The following is a 22,522-nucleotide window of genomic DNA, read 5'->3' as shown; positions in this document are numbered from 1 at the left end:
GCGTGCCTCTCACTGTTGTGGCCTCTCCCGTTGTGGAGCACAGGCTCCGGACGCGCAGGCTCAGCGGCCATGGCTCATGGGCCCAGCCGCTCCGCGTTATGTGGGATCTTCCCGGACCGGGGCACGAACCCGTGTCCCCTGCATTGGCAGGGGGACTCTCAACCACTGCGCCACCAGGGAAGCCCCCTCCTGTTACCCTTTTATAACCACACTCACCTCCCTCCAGCAAGGCCCCCCTTCTGTAACTCCTCGCAATCACTAATCTGTTCTCCATTTCTAAAAGTTTGTCATTCCAAAGCATGTTATATAAAAGGAATCATACAGTCTGCAACTTTTTAGGATTGGCTATTTTTACTCAGCAGAAGCATAATTTCCCAGAGGCTCATGCCGTGTGTGTATGTTTTATTTATTACTGAGTAACAATATTCCATGGTATCTGCAGTTTGTGCAACTAATCACTTTTGAAGGACATCTGAGCTGTTGCAGGTTTTTTAAAACAAATAACAGCTTTATTGAGATTTATGAATTTGACCAAAAAATTTATACTTTCAGTGCCCAATACAGTGGTTTTTAGTATATTCAGAGTTTTGCAATCATTGCCACTATCTAATATCATAACATTGTTATCACTCCCCCCCAAACCGTGTAACCATTAGCAGGCACTCTCCATTCATCCCTCCCCCAGGTCCCTGGCAACCACTAATCTACTTTGTGCTCTGGATGAGCTGTTTTCGAGGTTCATCCATGTTGAAACATATATTAGTACTTTATTCCTTTTTATTGCAGAGTAATATTACAAGTGTGTATGTGTATGGCTATATCACATCTTGTTTATTCATTCATCAGTTGTTTGGACATTTGTGGTTTCCATTTTTTGGCTATTATGAATAATGCCACAATGAATGTTCAGGTACACTTTTTGTGCACACGTTTTCATTTATTTTAGGTATATATGTAGAAGTAGAATTGCTGGGTCAAACGTTAACTCTATGTTTAACCTTTTGAGAAATTGCCAGACTTTTATTTTTTTAAATAAATATATTTATTTTTGGCTGCGTTGGGTCTTATTGCTCTGTGCGGGCTTTCTCCAGTTGCGGTGAACGGGGGCTAGTCTTCGTTGCGGTGCATGGACTTCTCATTGCGGTGGCTTCTCTTGCTGCGGAGCACAGGCTCTAGGTGCGGGCTTCAGTATTTGTGGCGCATGGGCTTAGTTGCTCCGCGGCATGTGGGATCTTCGCGGACCAGGGCTGGAACCTGTGTCTCCTGCATTGGCAGGCGGATTCTTAACCACTGCGCCACCAGGGAAGCCCTGCCAGACTGTTTTCTAAAGCAACTGCACCATTTTACATTCTGACCAACTGTGTAAGGGTTCTAGTTTCCCCATATCCCTGATAACCCTTGTTATTGTCTGATTATAGCCATCCTAGTGGGTATGAAGTGATTCTCATTGTCGTTTTGAGTTGCATTTCCCTGATGACTCATGTTAGCATCTTTTCATGTGCTTATTGGCCATTAGTATGTTTTCTATGAAGAAGTGTCTATTCAGACCCCCTTTTTATTATTGAGTTGTAAGAGTTCTTTATATATTCTGGATACAAATCCCTTATCAGTTATGTGATTTGCAATACTATTCTCAACATTTTTATAAGATTATCATTTAAAAAAAAGAAAAAGTTGGTCTTTCAGTTATTAGATATAAATAAACCAATAATTTCTATTAAAATTGTTTTCCAATCAACTATACTCCAATAAAATTAATTTTAAAAATTTCCACAGGGCTTCCCTGGTGGTGCAGTGGTTGAGAGTCTGCCTGCCAATGCAGGGGACGCGGGTTCGTGCCCCAGTCCGGGAGGATCCTGCGTGCCCGCGGCTGGGCCCATGAGCCATGGCTGCTGAGCCTGTGCATCTGGAGCCTGTGCTCCGCAACGGGAGAGGCCACAGTGGTGATAGGCCCGCGTACCGCAAAAAAAAAAAAAAAAAAAAAAAAAAAAATTCCACAGCCTACACGTAAGGAAAAAAGTTTCAAACAAAATTCTCAAGTTGGTCGAGTGAGCTGGACTTTGTCTGTTTAGATGTAAGCCTAAGGCAGTTGTTCTAATAGCACCCAATGGCTGGCCCATGCATCAGCTGTATCTGCACCACCTAGAAAGTTTTGTTTTTCTCATTTAAAAAAATAGATTTGCAAGCCTTACCTGAGACATATTGAGTCAGAGTGCCTAGAGGTAAGGCCAGGGAACTAATAACAATAATAAAAAAAATCCAGATTTGGGAACTATCCTACCTCAACTGATGGTAAACAAGGCATGACTACTCTTTCTGGGCAGGCAAGCTACCTCCTCCATCAAGTGGAAGAACATCTTAGACCCTAGTAGGAAATGAGGAAAAGGTTGATGGCCAACAGACTGAACTGTGAGGAAAACATCAGGTTCACACCCTACATGACTTTTCAGTGAGGAATAGGACTTGGTCCAGAGTGAGCTGGAAATACATGTGTTTGAAAATAACAAGGTCAGTCAGGTGGTCAAGTTCCTTTTCCAGCTGAGGTCTTGGCATCCAACTTTGAATCATTTTGGCTCCAGACAGGGAGACTTAAAGCAGTTTCTTCTAAGCTAGGCAGTCATCTCCTTTACAGAGCAGCTGACTAATATGTTTACTGTTTCCCCACTTAAGATAGTTTCCCAAAGACATTCGGGGAATCAGTCCATTCACTTGACCTTTTACCACCTTGGTGTATCCATTAGCAATAGGAACACAGAAAGCCAAGAAGGAGTGAGCCCATCATATACTGTGTCTCTCAGAGAGCGAGGAGAAGCAAGGGGGAACGAACAAGTTGAGCCTGCTTTCCCCTCCCAACAATAATCAGAATGCTGTGGTTGGGCCCTGGGCCTGACTCCTGCTCCACTGCCTGTCTGCCCAGTAGCTGTCCTATCCTGAATGGCTCCTGGCATTAAGCAGAAGGTGATAGAATTACCTTGGGATGTCTGCTGACAGAGCATATAACTTTATAGTAGAGGCTGCACACTGGCGATCCACTGTTTGCATCTTGCTTGCAAATCATTAAAAAAAGAAAAAAAAAGAGTTGCCAGCTTTTAAGCATCAATAGACCTCCCATAAAAATCAGGATTTCGGGGCTTCCCTGGTGGCGCAGTGGTTGAGAGTCCGCCTGCCGATGCAGGGGACGCGGGTTCGGGCCCCGGTTCGGGAAGATCCCACATGCTGCGGAGCAGCTGGGCCCGTGAGCCATGGCCGCTGAGCCTGTGCATCTGGAGCCCGTGCTCCGCAACGGGAGAGGCCACAACAGTGAGAGGCCCACATACCGCAAAAAAAAAAAAAAAAAAAAAAAAAAAAAAAAAAAATCAGGATTTCCATTTTACTTGAAAAATTTAAGACCTGCAGCCCTGGGCTTTCATTTTCACAGTGCCTGTCACTTACTTCCCTACTATGCCTCATCTCTGAGGATGTGGGCTGGTCACTGACAATCATCTCACACCCAGTTCACATCGCTTTTTTACTTTATATGCACTGTTTGTTTATATTACCTACTTGACTCCTCTAGACACCCAAAGTTGCCACCTCCCCTCCCCATCTCCTCATCACTGCCTCTATCCACAGGATCCTTTGAGGCACTCCATTTACTTGTCTACCAAGGTCCAAAGGATTGTACCAACATTTTCAGCGTTGTTGGACTGGACATGAGGAATGACACGACAAAGATGTGGCTTTGGTTTACATTCGAAACAGCTATAATATCTCTTGGCTTATGGTCATCTGGACACAATTCCAGATTCCAGGGATATATACCCACTCCTAACCTTTCATCCCATTAAAGAAAAAAGATAACATGGTAAATGGCAGTTGGGTCTACAGTAACTTTATTGTAACAGAGAGACCAGGCTGCAATAAGTCTACATGATTAGAGCAAATGGTGGTTATCCTTCCAAAGGGTGAAGCCTGAGCCCAGCTGGCAGCACACAAAAGTTGAAATCAAAGCCCAGAACATCCTCTTTCCCGATTCTACCCTGCATTGCCTGACTCATGATATGAAATGAGTGACTGCACAACCATACTGAACAAAGCTACGAGGTCCAACTGGGCAGAGGCAACATCCCTACAGGAGATGACAATCATTGAAGGGGATGCTGAAATAAAGTGCAGTTACCTACTCTCCGCTATTCTTTGCCAAGAAAAGCGAGGGTATGGGATGAGCAGTAAATAATGTTCTTCATTCTTTAAATAAGTAAATCCTATGGGATGGGACTGATGGTCAATCAAGGAGTAGAACAGGATGAAAATCTAGGCTAGTTATAGATCTTTGTGCCTAAGGAAAAGAACAGCAGTGAGTAAGAAGAGGAACATTAAAATGCCTGCAAGTACTAAAAAGGAGAGCCTTCTTTCTTTTTTTCTTAAATAAGACGGGAAATTGCATCTTTTCTTTGCTGCAGTGGTAGCAGACTCGCTGTAAAACATGATTTCTGTCATATGGTTTGTTGATAAGGTTGCTCAATCATGGGAGGACAAACATGAGGTTGACTGTTAATGTTAGAACTAGGTCTTTTCACAAAGCCTCTAATAGGTGCTATTTTCACGCTGGTTTTACAGAGGAACCCGCAACACCAAAAGGTGCTTCTGTTAAAGCTTCTGAAATATTGCAATGGTGTGATTGACAGGTATTTTTTGGGTTTATATCTTTCTTGTACATGTAAACTCTGTTGGAAAAACTGGAGATAAAAGGATGAGTGAGAGTTTGGTTTACAGCCACAAAGTTCCCAACACCAGCCAGAGGTGCCTCCGCCCTATTTCACTGCACATTCTTTTCTGAGAAACACATTCAATCGCTGAGTTTTAAAGTACTGTGGTTGAAAAAAATGATCCGCTCACCACCATCCACTCTCCCTCTTCCTCCATGTGAATCTCACAATAGCAGAGGCTGAAGACAGGAAGGTTGTCTCTGTTCCCTCTGACCAGGGGAATTACTTGGTGACCTGGTGAATGGCATGAGCAAGGTAGCCCACGTTGCCCGAGGTGACCCCTGCCACAGAGATACGGCCATCCTTTGTCATGTAGATGGAGAACTCCTTGGTCAGCCGCTCCACCTGCAGAGAGAAGAGTGTGTGGGCACTTCCTGGTCAGGGGGGTCTCCCCAGCCCTGGCATGGCACAATTAGCCAACAGTTAGGACAGGAAAATAACAGGTCTGTTTTCTCACTTAAACCCTGTTCCCAGAATTTGGTATGCTAGCTTAGAATGAAAGAAGAATAAAAAGCTATTTTAAAGTAGGATGTTGAATTCTGAAGTGTGACCAGGTGAAAAAAATCTTATATATATTCAGCCTTTGTAGAAAAATTGATCCAGAATCCAGCTATGGAACAGCTACTCTTCCTATCAATATTCAGGCTCCTGCTTGTTCTGGAATCTTTCTGAGAAACAGCAGTGTTTATAAAAATGATCAAAACAAGCTCTGTTTTTCAGAAGTTTGCAACCTCATAGAGGATACAGACAGGTAAACGACCAACAAAGAATAAAATGAAATGAAAGCTTCATATTTCTTTTACCTATGAATGAAGCTTCAAAATGACTGTTTTTAGAGTAATCCTAAATGGGTAGGTGACCTGAGGAATTTTTGTTTGCAAGGACTGACCAACTGGTCTGCTGCGGAGAAATCGGAGTCCACTCACCTGTTCAGGCTTTAGGCCTGTGAAACAAAACATGCCAATCTGGTCAACGATGTGCTGCCAGTTGTGGGAGGAGCCCTCCTTCTTGAGGTTGGAGACCAGCTGAGTCCGCATGCTAATGATGCGGTCGGCCATGCCCTTTACTTCTTGTAACCTGGAAAAAACCCCCAAGATGGAGCTCAATTCTGGCCAAGCACTTAACAGATAAGCCAGTTCCCGGCATTTTTACCTCCCTTGAGTACTGCTCTAGCTTGCCTCAATTCTCCATTTTTGACCGAGTCCTGTGCTGTCACTGGTCTCGGAAGAAAGCTATTTTACAGCATCCTGCTTTCTATCAGAACACCATTTTGATCAGGCAACTAAAATAGCTGACGTAATTGAGTTATTAAGAAAAATGAATGCGGAGTGCCTTTCTATTTACTAGATGGATACTGCCCAATTCATGAATTATTTAATAAAGCCAATTAGATATTCAATTTAAAAAAAAAGAAAAATGAATGACTAAATCACTCTAAAACATAGGAGGACTAAGGCTCTCCATCCCTTACTCAAGGGGCAAAAGCTGCAAATTAAACAGTAAAATATAACCTTATTCTTTAACATGGATGGAAGAAACATTGCTGCCTTCACAATTAAAGACAGTGTGCTGTGAACCTACCATGTTCCCAGCCATGTGCTAGGTGCTGAGGAGAAAGGGAGGACTGAGACCCGGCCCCTCCCTTTAAAAGCTTACCATTGTGGCTGGCAGCAAACCTGCAAACAACTGACTATGGAACAAGGTGGGATAAGAATCGACAGAACTGTGCTGTGTTAAGAGAGGCCCTGAGAAGAGAGGGTGAATTCTATCTGGGGGAGCACAGAAGGCAGTCCTCTGACTGTGCATGCTCGCTGGATTCAGGACACAGTCTTCCCCTTCCTCAGAATCTACCCATTCATTCATTCTGTTCCTATGGAGCTATGGGAAATTCTTGTTGGCTCTCACTAACTAGATGACTGTAAATAATTTATCTCATTGTTCTTATGTGTTCACTTTTCAAACCATCTCTCCACCATGATGTCATGCATAGGTAGAACAGAGGTTACATACTGCCAATGAAAGGCCAAATAAGAGTCTTCATCATGTCTTATTTGACCCAGTTAAACATTCTTAGATTTGGTACATGCACATAAAGACGTGGATTTGTAGCCTCTCTTGAAAAACAAGAAGCTGGCAACACTGCACCAGCCTTGTGATTACTGGCTGGAGCCCCCAGGCCCACTAAGGATGGCATATGATTTTATATTTCCTGTAGTCCTATCCATCCAGCTTCATTCACTTTGAGGCCTGGGCCCTAAAGGCACTGAGTACATGACCATGGCTAGATCCAGGGCCACCTTAGCAACCACTGCCCCCGCCCCGCCCCTCCCACCCCCATGCTCCTTGTTGTCCACAGAATGAAGTTCTAACTTCTCACAATATCAAGGTGCTACACGACCCGCTCCCACCTTCCCAGCTTTGCTGCCTTCTCCACCCTCCTTACACTCAGTGTTTCTGCTACAAAACCCACTTGGTTTGAAGCACACCCTGCACGATGCACATCACGTGCCTGTGCTGATCCTCACGCACATCTTTCCCCTTCCTTCCTTTCCTTTCCTTTCCTCTGCCTTCTCTCTTCAAGGCAGAGCTCAAATGCTGCTGTCTGCATCACTTCCTCCCGCATTCCCCACTAATCAATAGTTCTTCCTTTACGCAGCATTTATTCCATCTGTCTTGTAGCAATGCTATACGTGTATCTCTCTCACTAGATTATAAACTCCCCAAGGGAAGAGATGTCTTAGTCACCTAGCACAGTATCTCTGTCATCTCTGTACACTACAGACTTCAAATAAGTATTGAAATGAACACATTAAAAAAATAAACATCTTGATAACCATTAAGGACCATGGAAATATTTTTAAAAACCACTTAAAAATATTAAGAAAAAAAGCTTAGAATAATTCTTAGTGACAAAAACAAAACCAACCCTACACACACATATATAACATATTTACACATACATATGATACATGGACATACTATTCATGTTACAACTATCAATAATAACAGGCAAAGAAGAAAAATCTGGCTTATAGCGACTTGCCCAAACTTTCTGAAATGTACTCACACATTAATTTTATAACAGATATAATTTAAAAAGTAGTTGATTTTTTGGTAAGCCTTGCATAGATCTGTTGTACTGAAAAGAAATATCCTGAACCAGACTCTATTTACTTCAATGTTCAGAGGATTAATCTAAGGTAGAAAAAACAGTTGTTCCATGATGACCAGGTGAGCTGTGGAAGAAGTTTCTCACAGACTTAGCTTTTCTATCCAATGAGCTGCTTAGGGATCTACACCCTCGGTTAATCAGCTACACAGGATAAACTCTTATGTAACAAATCACACCTTCCATGACTCCGAATTATATATAGCAGGGGTTGGCAAGCTTTCTCTAAAGGGCTAAATCGTACATATGTTAGGTTTTGTGAGCTGCAGACTCTGTCACAACTGCTGAACTCTGCTGTTGTGACATGAAAGCATCCATACACAATTCATCAAGAAATGGGGGCAGCCTAGATTTGACCTGCAGAACATAGTGTGCCAACCCCTAATCTAGACCAATGTTTTCTCTTACAGGGAACAACCAACTTATTTGTTCGAAAGTGCTGACAAAATGTACACTCCTCTCTCCTTCCTCCCCTTCCACATATGGAAGCTGAGTGACACTGCATGTCCCTATAAGCCAAGTATAAAGGAGCTCTGAAGGATCAGTGGTGGGAAGGGCAGACGGCTGGGGAATGGCAAAGCGCCTTTACCATTGTTTCCGCAAATCCGGGCTGGTCAGAATGGTGGAGGCAATCCGGGCACCATTGAGAGGAGGGTTGGAATACATGGGACGGATCAGGATCTTCAACTGTGATTCTACCCTCTTGGCTTCATCAGCATCTTTGCAGACCACAGTGAAGGCTCCAACACGCTCACCTGAAAAGAAAAAATGGATCTTGTCTTCTGGTTCTCCTATCTAAAATACTAAAGGCAGTCATGATTCCATTCGCTATGTGTTATCTGTTTCCATGAGAAGCACAAAATAACGCTTTGTTATAAACAAGAAGTTTTCAACAACCAGCATGGTGAATCTACAACAGAAAGTTGGAGTACTACAGAGTGGTCACAGGTCTCTCTTCATTGTATCTATCTTCCTGGCTCACAGAGCAGTCGCTTTTTGTTTAGAGAAGCTGTGATAGGTTTCTTTGCTGGAGGAATTCAGGGACACTGAATAAGATATGGCTTAGAGCAGTAAAATCCACTTTACCCGTCTTTCCTCTCTGGGTAAGAGGGACATGGACAACACACGCACACGCACAACCCACCCCTTCCAAGACTCTACACCTTTGTGGCACCCTCTCCCAACACTTCTTCAGTCTCAACAGAACACATATCACCCTAGGTCCTTTAGCTTACCGTATAAGCCCATGTTCTTGGCATAGGACTGGCAGAGACAGACATTAATGCCCTGTTCGATGAAATAGCGCACAGCCCAAGCATCCTTGTTACCATCGCCACTGGCAAACCCTTGGTAGGCCATGTCAAAGAATGCAAAAAGATTGTTTTTCTGGAAAGGAAAGAAAAGATGACCAAAGCTTTAGGCAGTTCTTCTCAAGATGCCCCAGATGGTTACCTGTGCTTATTGGGACCATGCCTGCTTCACTCAGACAAAGTCAACAGTTTTCTCCCCAGGTGGCAGTTTGGAGATGTTTAATTTTCCTAGAGTTAATATATCAACATATATAGTTTTTTGTTCAATACTTTGGTGGATATGGGCCTTCAAGAAGACATTAAGAAAAGATAATCTTAATCCAACCTGGACAGAATGCTGTCTGGTCAGACAGGAAGCATGGCATGTGTGATCTTAGTTCCCTGACCAGGGATCGAACCCACGCCCCCTGTATTGGAAGCATGGAGTCTTAACCAGTGGACCACCAGCGAAGTCCAAACAGGAAGCTCTTCTAAGGCCCACAGTGGTCTGGGTAGTTATTTTGGTCCAGCCAACACAGGACGAGCCTCAGCCTTTCCTGGGGCTAATGAGACTCTGGCAGGCCATCTTATTTCCAGGGTTCAGGGGACAGCCTCACTATAACCATCTCATTTTGAAAGTGCTCTCTGAATGCTGTTTCTCTGTCCCACTCTGTTCGCAGCTTAGGTTTGACAGAACGTAAAGAAAGGGAAACCGAAAGGAATGAGAATGGGGACACGAGCCAACAGGAATATCTTCCTCCTTGGGAATTTTGACTAGTGCCTTCTCTCACAGAAGAATAAGAATCACTGTGAATAATTAACGGCAATGCCAAGGAGAGTGGAAAAGACAGGAGGGGATGTGAAAAAGAGGATAAAAGGATGAACAAGGAGCCACTGACCAGGGCAAGTGTAGGCACTAACAGCAGATATCCTGGGGCCAGGGGATACCGACTGTGCAGACTAGCCAGTGACAAGTTTTATCAGAATTCTATACATCCTAGCTGAGGAGCAAAAATTATTTTCAAACTGCTCATGTATCATCAATTACAGAACTGCTAATTATGCAAACAAGGAGTTCTTTCTTGGCAACTACACAATGCGTGGAAATTTCATGCAGTCTCGAGGTTAATTCTCACTGTTAAGACTTCGCCAAGCGAAGCATCCAAGGCTAGTTACTAAACACAGAACAGTCACCGGTCAGTTCACCTGCCTCACCTTCACCACTGCAGCCATCTCCTTCCACTGTTCAGGACGAGGGTCCACTCCCGTGGGGTTGTGGGCACAGGCGTGCAGGAGAATAACACTCTCTGCTGGTATTTTCTGAAGAGAACAACAACCAAGAGATTACTTTGCAGCTTTAAAGGAGATCATTTACCTGAAATGCCATAGGGTCACCATTATTTGATAAGTAACGAAAATAACATGAGGTCTGGGAATTAGCTCATCCTGGTATTTTTGGTTTTTTTTTTTGGCCGCTCTGTGAGGCATGCAGGATCATAGTTCCCCGACCAGGGATTGAACCCGTGTCCCCTGCAGTGGAAGCATGGAGTCTTAACCACTGGACCACCACCAGGGAAGTCCCTCATCCCAGTGTTTTAAGTTGGATATTGAGACCTAAGTGGGAGACATCAAATCTCCACAGGGAGGTTTATTCCTTGTTCCTTCCCTGTCCTGCCCTGAAAGCCACACTTACTGAAATGTCCTCAATAGCGCCTGTGAAGTCAAAGCCACACGTCTTGGGGTCGTAGTATCGATAACTATGTAGCTGCATGCCAGCGTCCCTGAAGATGGGCGTATGATTTCCCCAGGTTGGTTTGGGCAGAAAGACATCTCGGCTGAACTTAAAAAATCTTTGCTAAAAGATGGAATGAAAGGGAATGGAAAAATGAAGAAAGGAGAGGCAAAGACAACAACAAAAAAGTTGATATATTTAACTGAGAAGACATTTTTCTCTACTGAAAGTTGGCTTCTCTCTAAGATTGAGAGACAGTGATGACTCAGCAGCGAGACTGCCTGGGTTGGAATCAGGCTGCAACAATTACACTGGCTATGTAGCCAAGGACCTGTCTGGGCCTCACTTTCTTCCTCTGTAAAATGGCATTAACTAAATCTCCCTCAGAAAGATTAAACAAGTTAAGATATAAAAGCTCCTAGTTACAGTAGGTGCTCAATAAATTGTACTTATTATTATAATTATCTCTTCCTTATAATTTCTTCTAAGTACTTCCATTCCCCCCTCTCCTCCCAACTCCATTTATTAAAGAACCGGAAATCTTCCAGCTTTGTGGAAAGAGGAAATCTACTTCTGGGTCAGAAGTCAAACACATATGCAAGAGGGAACCCCATCATCCCCAGCTTACAGACCGTCTTACAGAAGGAGTTTCCAGACTCACCAGAAAATTGGCTCCAATCCTTAAGGCCCCGGTTCCAGAAATGGTCTGCACGGTGATATACTGAAGGAGACACACCCCTGGTCAGTGAGGTGCAGCACTCTCTCTATGGGCCCACGACTTAACAAACCTGAGCTCAAGCCCACAGGGAGGCACCGTATGGTCAATACCCTTCTTTCTTCAGAAGATGAAGACACCCTTCCAAATGAATATTTAGAAACAAGAGAACAGTACTACTGTTTCATTCCATTTTCTAAGAGAGAACAACTCTCCTTACAGGTTCTCAAAAGAGTTGGCTCTTCAGTTTCTAACACCTGTGCTGATGTGGAAGCTAATTCCTTACAGCCTGCCCTGAAAGTTGTTAGTATCATACTGTGTTATATGAGAAACTTTCAGGACACAGCCCCCAACGAGATATGAAAAAGGAGTGATTTATACAGAGAAAAAAAGACACGATGAACAGTCACTACATTAAAATATTATTCTAGACTTATATGAAATTGAATGACTCTCTGAACATCAAAAAGCAAGTCATCTTAAAAAGTCAACAAGTGGGCTTCCCTGGTGGCACAGTGGTTAGGAGTCTGCCTGCCAAGGCAGAGGACACGGGTTCATGCCCCAGTCCAGGAAGATCCCACATGCCGCGGAGCGGCTTGGCCCGTGAGCCATGGCCGCTGAGCCTGCACGTCTGGAGCCTGTGCTCCGCAACAGGAGAGGCCACAACAGTGAGAGGCCCGCGTACCACAAAAAAAAAAAAAAAAGTCAACAAGTATATTAGAACAACATTATTACATGAGTAATATTCTATGAGTTTTCATAATCTGAAAATACTTTTTGGGTAACAGGAAGATGGCATGAGGTAAATCTTCAAATTGGTCAACTTTAGGTGATGAGTAAGAAGCTACAGTAGGGTTTTTTTGTTTTTGTTTTTAGGCACCATAGAAGTACAAGGCTCTACAAAACATAAATCTACTTTCTGGACTGGGAGGCAATGGATTAAATGGCGGGAGGGGGAACTCTACTAACAAACTCTTTAGTAAACAAAGTTTGCCTGTGCAAACTTTGGCATGTTAGAAATAAAAACCTAACTGTAAATCTGATAATAAGAATCAGAAAGGCATAGCAATTTATAAAAGAGAAGCTGATGTGATTTTAAGATAGGCCAGTCTTACACTTAGGTTACAATTCGCTAGATGATACACAGACTAAGCAAAAATTATAGAAAAATACAGACGTTTTAATGAGAGGTTAACAGGTGGTTGATTATATGGATAGCAATCAAACCATATTTTGTCCATGACTTAGGATCATTACTACATTACCCTGGGGTCGAGGTTTACCCAGAAAAATAAATATTTAAACACACAAATCTATTAAAAAACCACATTTGTTTCAAAAGCAAGGAAACTATAATGCACATGAGACCACATGTCAGGCTGTCTGGCTGCATCCCACCTGCATGATGTGAGTCTTCTACTACAAGTGCTGGGCCTGTGTTTACTCTGTGGGTGCATACAAGAATCTGTTTGTAAAAAGCTTATGTTCAGTGACCTTTAGGGACCTCTTTCTTCCACAGTAAGAGGGCCCCCAGGGAGCTGGAGGGAGGAGACACCTGGGAACCACTTGTGCTTCACCTCTTGGCTGCAGTGATGCTCTCTGCCCTCTGAGAGGGAGATAGCACGGAGGGAGCATGGTCTGCTCTTTCAACATCCACGCTGGCTGTGAAGGGGTGGCAGAGGAGTGCCAGGCTTGTCCTGGCCCTGACAGTCACTCCGTGGCTTGTTTTCTGCCTGTTTCCTCTACTTAAGCTGGCAGCTTGGGACATGAGGGTGGGGCCTAATTATAGGCCTTAAAACTTGACATAGTTTGGCATTCCTCAAAGCCATTCAGTGTAAAATGAACATAAGCACACACAGAGACTAACAGCAAAAACTGTCAAATCTTAAGTCAAATCACTACATTTTTAGGATTACTACTACATTTTTGGAATTGGTATTATATGAAATCTTTTATTGAATTAGTGGCAATTTACTACCTAAAGAAGAGATATTAGTCATCGTGTGGCTACCTCAAAACAATCATCACACACAAAGTGGTGTATCTTTTCTTATTTAAATTATTTCATATTTGTTTAAACTGCTAGATTTAAAGAGACCCGTATGATGCCAGAGTCTGTTCTCCTTACCCGGCCACTTTTCAACACTTCGTTGCTCTCACCCAGGGCTAGTTCTGCAGATGCCTTACAAAATTCAGCCAGTCCCCCAATGGGCAGGTATTCTTTGTCCAAATTTCTTGCAGCAATCTGGGCCTCTGCCTAGACAAGAGAAAATGCATTCATTTAGTTTCTTCTCCTTACCTAGAATTACCATGAATAATATCTAATGTTTTATAAGTTAAATTTTGGAAGTAAAGTCTTTTAAAAAAATTTGGAGATATTGTTCAAGAAGGGTAAGTAGAATATATCTTATATTACAGAACAGGAATATTAAATTTTTATCATATTTTACTTTATTTTTAGAAGTTAGGCTTTTAAAAAAATTTTATTTATTTATTTTTGGCTGCATTGGGTCTTCATTGCTGTGCACGGGCTTTCTCTAGTTGCAGAGAGCAGGGAGCGCAGGCTCAGTAGTTGTGGTGCACGGGCTTAGTCGCTCTGTGGCATGTGGGATCTTCCCGGACCAGGGCTTGAACCTGTGTCCCCTGTACTGGCAGGCAGATTCTCAACCACTGCGCCACCAGGGAAGCCCATTAAGTCAGGTTTTATGTGAATGGGTAGGTATATGGTGTCTCTTGGTTTAAAAAAAATGGCATTCTTGGGATGCACAAGAACAAGGTTTAAGAGCAACACTTAAAATAGATATAAGATGATAAAACCAAAACAAATACATAAAGAAGTATTTCAATGTATATACCAGTCTAAGAACTTCAAAAGGTTAATAGTAATAGTCACATATCTTCATGCTTTGGAGTCAGAGGCCTGCCTGTACCTTACTAGCTGTGTGACCCTGGGTGATTTATTAACCTCCCTGAACCTCAGTTTGCTCACCTGTTGAATGGGGGAACAGCTGTTTCTACACCTCATACGACTGAGGTGAAGAGTTAAGAGGTAATGTACAAAAGTGTGTGGTGGTGTTTCAGCTTGTATCAATAGCTAACACATGCTGAATACTTTAAACTGATTTACTGAGAACAAAAGCAATCCCTGCATGACCTGAGACCCAGTAGCCAGCAGTTTTTTGTGAGTCTTCTCATCACAACCATTTCTTGAGTCCTTTTTTCTACTCAGAGAATGAGAGAGAGGACACCTAATCCACACTCCCATACACTCAGAAATTTCTTCTTTCAGTGGTTCATTCAGCCCATGCTCTGTTACTACAGCAGCTCGAGAGGGCCTGAGCCAGCCTACTGCAGCTCAGATGATCACAGGGTTCTTTATTCCCACCCCAAAGTATGCTTCTGTAACTTCCACTCAGGATGCCTAGTTCTGCTATATGTAGGAACAACACATCACTACCCCATGTTTGGAAGTGACAAAGCAGCACATATTTCGTCAGAGGAGGTGCAGATGGAAAGGAAACACATACTTTCTTTTAAAAAATTGTTCTGGGACTTCCCTGGTGGCGCAGTGGTTAAGAATACGCCTGCCAGTGCAGGAGACACGGATTCAAGCCCTGGTCCTGAAAGATCCCACATGCTGCAGGATGTGCAACTAAGCCCGTGCACCACAACTACTGAGCCTGTGCTCTAGAGCCCGCGAGCCACAGCTGCTGAGCCCATGCACCCTAGAGCCTGAGCTCCGCAACAAGAGAAGCCACTGCAATGAGAAGCTCATGCACCGCAACAAAGAGTAGCCCCTGCTTGCTGCAACTAAAGAAAAGCCCACGCGCAAAGAAATTAAGACCCAACGCAACCAAATCAAAACAAAACACTGTTCTAAGGAAATTAGTTACGTTATTTAAGTTGTGATAACCAATAGAAAGACTACTAATAAAAATACGACAAAATAAAGAAAATTATTCTATAGTTCAATAGGAAGAAAGGACAGAACACGCCTGGGTAGGAGGGTTTTATTAAGGCAATCAAAATGAGAGAAATGGAAAATAACAATGGTAACCCTCATCCACAAAGGGCTATTCCTATCACCAAGAGACAATGTTTAAATGCTTGGTCCTTTTGTGCATCCTCAGGATAAAACATGACACTCTGCCTGTTTTACAGATAATCATAGAAGTTCAATCTTGGAAAAGACCATATAGTTCCAACCTCTCACTTTTATAGCCAAGGAGACTACAGCCCAGACAACCTATGTGATTCAAGCAGTTTCAGAACTAGAACCCAGGTCTCCTGACTCCCAGTCCAGGAGTCTTTCTGTCTCTCTTCAGGACTGCCCTTCAGTTATTCATCCCCATCAAACAGATGTCTGGCAAGCTTACCTTCCGGACACTGGGGAGCACGTAAGGCTTTCCGTTATCATCCCGGTAGGCACCAACTCCCAGATTCATCTTTTTGCTGTTGGTGTCTCTCTTAAAGGCTTCTGTGACTCCCAGGATGGGATCTGGGGGCCCCATCTCCACATGAGCCCACCAGGAGCTGAAATGGGAAATATAAGACATCAGTCACAGCAACTAGATTTCCATGGCCAAAGACATCTTGGATCTGCCAAAAATCCATTTCAACAAATGTTTGCCTGTCTACCATGCACATGATATAGCAATAGACACCAATAATCCAACAATGCATGACTTCAAAGCACCTTGCAGAAGAGGGGAGGCCAATAATATTAATACAAATGCTGTGAAAAGCAAAAGGTAGGGGCACCTGAATCATCCTGGGGAGGACAGGGTGCATGTGTACACTTTCAAAGCAGTCCAAACCTGACCTGGATTCCCAGATAAAGGATATTTCAAGTAATTTGGCAGTGAGAAGCTGTGAGTGGTAAAAGATGAGACTAGAGAAGTAAGCAAGGACCAATGTAAGGGTGTTCTGTGACATCCAACCAAAGGGATTGCGTTTTATCCTGTTCCCAAACTTGTTAAGGGCATCATTTGGAAAGCTTATTAAAATACAGGTTCCTGGGCTCTACTTTGGATGTAGTGAAAATATACAGAATCATTTAAGGTTTTTTTTGGAGGGGGGATGGTGATCAGGTAAGAACAGTGACACGAGGAGACTTGCATTTTTAGAGCTCATCTGGTCACAAGGTGGGGTACTGAATGCAGAGAAGGAGGGGAAACGCAGAAGGATCACTGAAAAATCTGGTTCAGCACCCAGCGAGAGAGAAAAAGATGAGGGCTTGAACCAGGATGGGGGGAGTAGAGGTGGAGAGGATGACAGAGAATTGCCAGGTATTTAGAACTGGTTGTAACATCTTACTGATTTCCTCATTACTTATTGAGTTAAAATGCTTAACAATATTCGTTATTTTATATTTGTATGAGTCATGATTTTACATTAAAAAAAAATCCTTTAAACGAAATCTTGCCATTTGCAGCAATATGGATAGACTTGGAGGGCATTATGCTAAGTGAAATTAAGTCAGAAAGACAAATATTGTATGATATTACTTATATGTGGAATCTAAAATATACAACAAGCTAATGAATAAAGAAGCAGACCCACAGATACGGGGAACAAACCAGTGGTTACCAGTGGGGATGGGGGAGGGGTGATATAGGGGTGGGGAGTGGCAGGTACAAACTACTGGGTGTGAGATAGGCTCAAACATGTATCGCACAACACAGGGAATACAGCCAATATTTTGTAATAACTGTAAATGGAAAGTAACCTTTAAAAAATGTACAAAAAATAGGGACTTCCCTGGTGGTCCAGTGGCTACGACTCCACACCCGCAACGCAGGGGGCCCGGGTCTGATCCCTGGTCAGGGAACTAGATCCCACATACTGCAACTAAGAGTTCGCATGCCACAGCTAAAGATCCCGCGTGCAGCAATGAGCACGCAGCAACAAAGATCCCGTGTGCCGCAACTAAGACCCGGCATAGACAAATTAAATATTTTAAAAATGTATAAAAAATGAGAACTAAAAAATAACTTTAAGCTCTCCTGACAAGCTGAAAATTGTCTCAGTCTCAGTAGCTGTAATTGGTATGTACAGCTAATTCTCTCTTAACAAAGGGTGGATTATTCCATTTTCAGATGTCCCAGGCTTTTACTTCTTTTAATAGCTTGCCCTGTGCAATGTCAGTAGGGCAAACTGCATGGATTCAAATGCTCAGCCACCTACCAGCTGTGTGAGCACAGGCGAATCAATTAACTTCTCTTAAGTCTCAATTTTTCTTACCTGTAAAATGGGGGCACAACAGTACCTATCTCTCAGGGCTGTTACAAGGATGAAAGGAGCTATTAAATATAAAATAGTCAAAAACAGAGCCTGATACACAGTGCTTGATGTTAGCTGGTATCACTGTTACTAAATTATTACTACTACACCTTTATTTATAACCACCTTGCCCCTAGTATGAAGACTGGTGAGGCCAAGTATGTAAAAAATTCAAGGAGCATAAGTCATAACTTTATGACCAAATGCAGGTCTTTCCTGCTTTTCAATTATTACTATTTAGTTTTCTCTGGAGTCTCTGAGATGTTATCATTCTTCCTCTTCACTAGCACTACTGCCAGGACTCAAAATCCTTCTCATTCTTTTTTCAGTGTTCTAGGCTGCTTGGTTGTCCCAGTATCTAAGCAATAGTAAGAAACAGATACTACCTCGAAGCAACTTCTGAACTGGGCCTGACAAGAGCTTTCATTATGTCCTACCCATGATTCAGACCCTGAAAACATGTAGCCACCTGCCCACCTATATCACTGTCATTAACTGATGAGTACAAGGAACACCTTGAATGCCCAATGACATACAGAGAACTTTTAATAAACAATTTTCAATTTTAAAAATATGGTTGTTTCCAGGGCCTTCCATCAACAATGACAGAGCCACTGCTCCTAAACCACAAGGAGAAGGCACCATTCTTATTAAAGGGTGTGAAAAGCACTTATTTGTCAAGTTCTTTAAAAAGTTTATCTAGTAGAGAAATTCTCTCATAAATCATAGCCTTAAGTCTTCTAGCAGAGAACTGATTGAGAGTGGTATCTTTTAAGAAGGATTCTAAAAAAATTTCAAAACATTAAATCTGAAACAATCTAAATAAAGGAGCAGGAATACTTAATTTGATTAGTCAGTCCTATATCAGTAATGATGTTTCAGTCCTCTATGCCCTTTATTATTCCATTCCTTCTAAGGATAAAGATCACGCCCACATTGTAAGAACTCTAATGATTTTAAGGGACAGTACTAGAGGAAACCAAGAGTGTTCCAGGGACAAAATTGATACTGATAACTTGCGGCCTACAAAGCATTCCTATCTATGTACTTTGGACAAAAGTGCAAAGCTTCAGCCATTGAGCAATATTGACCAGCCAGCCAAAAGATGTTAGGTGCAAAGTATTCAAATAAGCATTTCCAACTCAAATACCTTGCAATTTTTCTGGGAGTCTACCTAGTGCTTTATAGTTTTTAGAATGTTTTCCCTCACATTCTTATTTTAAAATAAGAAGAGAAGTTAATTAACTTGCTCATGATCATAGAGCTAAAAAACGGCAAAGACAATACTACAATTACGATCTTCTTACTGGTTATTGTACCACTACCGAGCACTGCCTTTCTAAAGGGTCTCATGATACTCCTTCAGTTATTTAACTACAAATTAAATAATGAGAATTAAATAATTAAGAATAGGTATTTATAATAAAAATACATTAGCATATTTTCCTTTCTTCACTGACCTGTGACTATGTCTGATTTCATGTTACTATGCTTTTACAGCACAGGTCAGGAAGAAAAGGTTAAAGGTTAGTTCCTTCTGTATAAAAAATGCAGCTATAGGAACACTTGAACTTAGAGAGTTCCATTTAAATGACCCAAGTATGAAAATTAAGTATGTCATAGGATAAATCCTCAGTCCTTCAGAATACCAACTGCCAAGGTTTCATTGTATTAGATGAGCTGTTTTTTTAAAAAAAATAAAAACAAAAAAAACTTCAATTAGTTGTTTAAATGTTTTCCAATTTTACCATTTGGCTTTAGGTAAAGATCATATCCACCGTGGCAGGAGTGGAGATTCTTAACTTCCTTGTTGTCTGAACAGTTAACAATCATAGTTAGATATGGCATCTGGTTCTATCACTGAATCATGCATCATTGTTAAACCTGAACAGCACCTCCTCAACTGCAGGGGCTCAAATATTTTAAGAGTTTTTTGGTACACATTCTGAACCACTCTGGTTCCCCTATGTTTAGACTTTGAACTAAGGTACAATGCTAAAATGTCATATGTTTCCATTGCATTAATTTAAAAATCAAGGTTTAAAATTAAAATACTCAATTTGTTCTACGTCCTGAAATACTATATTATAACAGTGAACAAAATAGATACAGTCTCTGCTCTCATGGAATTCACATTCTAATGTGGAAAAGACACAAAAGAAAAACAAGTTAGGCTGTCAAAGTGAGAGAGAGACTAAAAGGTAACACCCATAGGGATTTCACCAAGCACTTTGTAAGCAGAGCTGTAGGCCACTCAACCAAATCCATAAAACAAGAGATTATTTTAAGATTACTATTTAAGATTTTAAGATTACTACAATGGTGAAACAGACTTTCACTTGCCCATAATTTTAGGCACTATTTTCTGTTCTCCAAATCTGCTGCATAAATGATAACCCCTCCCTAATTCTAGTCCAGGTAGGCTGCCTTAAAGAGCACACCTTGGGGCTTCCCTGGTGGCGCAGTGGTTGAGAGTCCGCCTGCCGATGCAGGGGACACGGGTTCGTGCCCCGGTCCGGGGGGTCCGGGAGGATCCCACATGCCGCGGAGCGGCTGGGCCTGTGAGCCACGGCCGCTAAGCCTGCGCGTCCGGAGCCTGTGCTCCACAACGGGAGGGGCCACAACAGTGAGAGGCCCGTGTACGGCAAAAAAAAAAAAAAAAAAAAAAAAAAAAGTCACACCTTGACAGTGGGCCAAGAAGGAACCAAATTAGGTAAAGAAGAAAGTGTGAAAGCCTGGGCAAAACTGTACTGCCAAGAGTGTGGGGCTTTGGTAAGGACAAACTGTTCTGCCGCCTTAAAGACACCGTGCATACATTCAAACGAAAGGCCAAGGCAGGTGTGAGAGGTCAAGGCTTTGCTCTTTGGAGTTAAGGTCTGATTGGGGTGGTTTGGAGACTCGGTTCCTGATTAAGTAGTCATTAAGGGCACTCTCCCAAATCGGCTTCTTGTGTGAATTATATAGCCTGGCTTGGCTCTCTCCACTAGGAAGGGATTACTAACTCGTTTAATGCTCTGTAACCTTTTCTCTGCAACACATCACACAGTTTGAAATTACATATTTGTAATTTTTTGAGTGACACCGGTCCCTCCGTCAGGCTTGTTCACCGCTGCATCTAGCACGAGCATCTGGCTCGATTAGGAAATACTAAACGAAGAGCAGAGCAAGAGGGAGGGGAAGAAAGGCAACTTCCCTACAGCCAGACCTCCTAAGGGATAAAACGGGGGGAAAAAGTCACTACACCCCGACTCTTAACATCCAAGGGTCAAAGGGCCAGGGAGAGAGGATCACCGGTGACTCAGGAGGCGACACAGGCGGGAGAATGCCGCGCGCCAAGGTCACAGGACGCGGGGAGGAACGCCAAGCCCGAAAGCCAGGGCCCTGAGAACCTTCCTCCCTTGAGCTTTCTTCCCCCGGCACACAAACGGGAGCCAGCCGCCGCCCCTCCAGCCCTGCCACGGCCCAGGGAGACCCCAACAGGTGAGCCCCGCCACCCCCCAGAGCAGCGGGTCAAGGGCTCACGCCCCCCATCCCCCATCCCCGCCCGGCGCCGCAGCCAACTAGCGCGAGGTATTCCCGGCGCCGCAGCCAATCCGCGCGAGGCCGGCTCGGCGCCACAGCCCGGGGGCTCTCCCCTTGCCCCCACCCGCACTGCGCCGAATCTGCGTGTCGTGACCTCTCTCCACCTTGAATGGGAGTCCGGGTGCCGTAGAGGGCCACACTTCCTAAGCCAGGGGAACGCGTTGGCAGGCTCTCTGACAGTCCTAGGGGCATGGGAGGGGTGGGAGGTAGGACCCGAAGGGTCATTGTGAGGCGCGGACGCTCAATCCTCAGCCCCCTGTGAAGCCGAGGGAGTAGCAGAGAAAGTTGGTGTGTGAGGGTGCACGCGTGTGCTTTCAAGGCGGGTTAGATGTTCTGAGGCGTCGGCAGCTCGCAGGCCCGTCGCCCTGGCTCCTTTTCCCCCCGCTTACCTGGCTCTGGCAGAAGCCGCGGCAGCGACGCCTGGGTGGAAGGCGGCGGCGATTCCGGACAGGACGCGGCCGGAGTGCAGCAGGGCCATGGTGGGCGGCGACAGGGCAGTGGGTAGCTGGAGGACGGAGCGGAGATGCCAGCGGGCACGGACACGGAGGCGCAGGGTCCTGCTGAAGGTAAGGACAGCGACTTCCCCGGGCGAGGCTAGAGCGGCCTCCCGCCAGGCCCCGAGCCGCGTCACAGCGCACTCTGGCGGCCGGAGCGGAGCGGCTTGGCTTCCCTGAGGCCTTGGGCCCCGCTGCAGGGGTGTCTGCACCGCCGGCGCCACGTGGTCCCGGAAAACAGTGACAACACAGTTTATTGCCGTTCACAGCGCTCGACACGCTTCCTTCATTTAATGACGACGGACCTGACCGAAGAGGTAGCTGTTACTACTGACATGAATGAGCTCAGTTTATAGGTCTCAACACGTATAGACCTCAAAAACGTAAAAAAGCAAGTCGCAGAACTATAGGTATAATATGGCGCCGTTTAGATAAAATTTTAAAATACACAAAAGCATACGATACATTCATTCACAAATGTATGTAAAAGTTTGAAAGAATACACCAAGGA

General features: G+C 43.7%; 1 protein-coding gene across 1 annotated transcript; it reads right to left on the bottom strand.

The window, feature by feature from the left end:
- Window positions 1-3,720: 3,720 nt before the first annotated feature.
- Window positions 3,721-22,130, bottom strand: GOT2 (glutamic-oxaloacetic transaminase 2). The gene is made up of 10 exons (XM_082863284.1): window positions 21,907-22,130; window positions 16,030-16,186; window positions 13,782-13,910; window positions 11,600-11,659; window positions 10,900-11,061; window positions 10,422-10,526; window positions 9,153-9,303; window positions 8,507-8,672; window positions 5,675-5,825; window positions 3,721-5,093 (listed from the first exon to the last, which is right to left on the bottom strand). The coding sequence occupies exons 1-10, from the start codon at window positions 21,993-21,995 to the stop codon at window positions 4,971-4,973; spliced, it is 1,293 nt and encodes a 430-aa protein (XP_082719410.1). The 5' UTR covers window positions 21,996-22,130; the 3' UTR covers window positions 3,721-4,970.
- Window positions 22,131-22,522: the final 392 nt, after the last annotated feature.

Source organism: Leucopleurus acutus (genome assembly GCF_964270905.1).
Source record: "Leucopleurus acutus genome assembly, chromosome: 20".
In the NCBI taxonomy this organism is placed as follows: Eukaryota; Metazoa; Chordata; class Mammalia; order Artiodactyla; family Delphinidae; genus Leucopleurus; species Leucopleurus acutus.
Note: the sequence above shows the minus strand (reverse complement) of the source record. Positions and strands in the feature narration are given on the sequence as shown.

Bases quoted from the DNA above. Each gene is read 5' to 3' on its own strand.
- GOT2 (XM_082863284.1), bottom strand. From the start codon at position 21,995: ATGGCCCTGCTGCACTCCGGCCGCGTCCTGTCCGGAATCGCCGCCGCC. The intron at 13,911-16,029 runs GTAAGCTTGCCA...TCTCTTGTCTAG, and splicing joins TGCTCCCCAGTGTCCGGAAG to GCAGAGGCCCAGATTGCTGC. The intron at 11,062-11,599 runs GTGAGTCTGGAA...TCCATCTTTTAG, and splicing joins GGATTGGAGCCAATTTTCTG to CAAAGATTTTTTAAGTTCAG.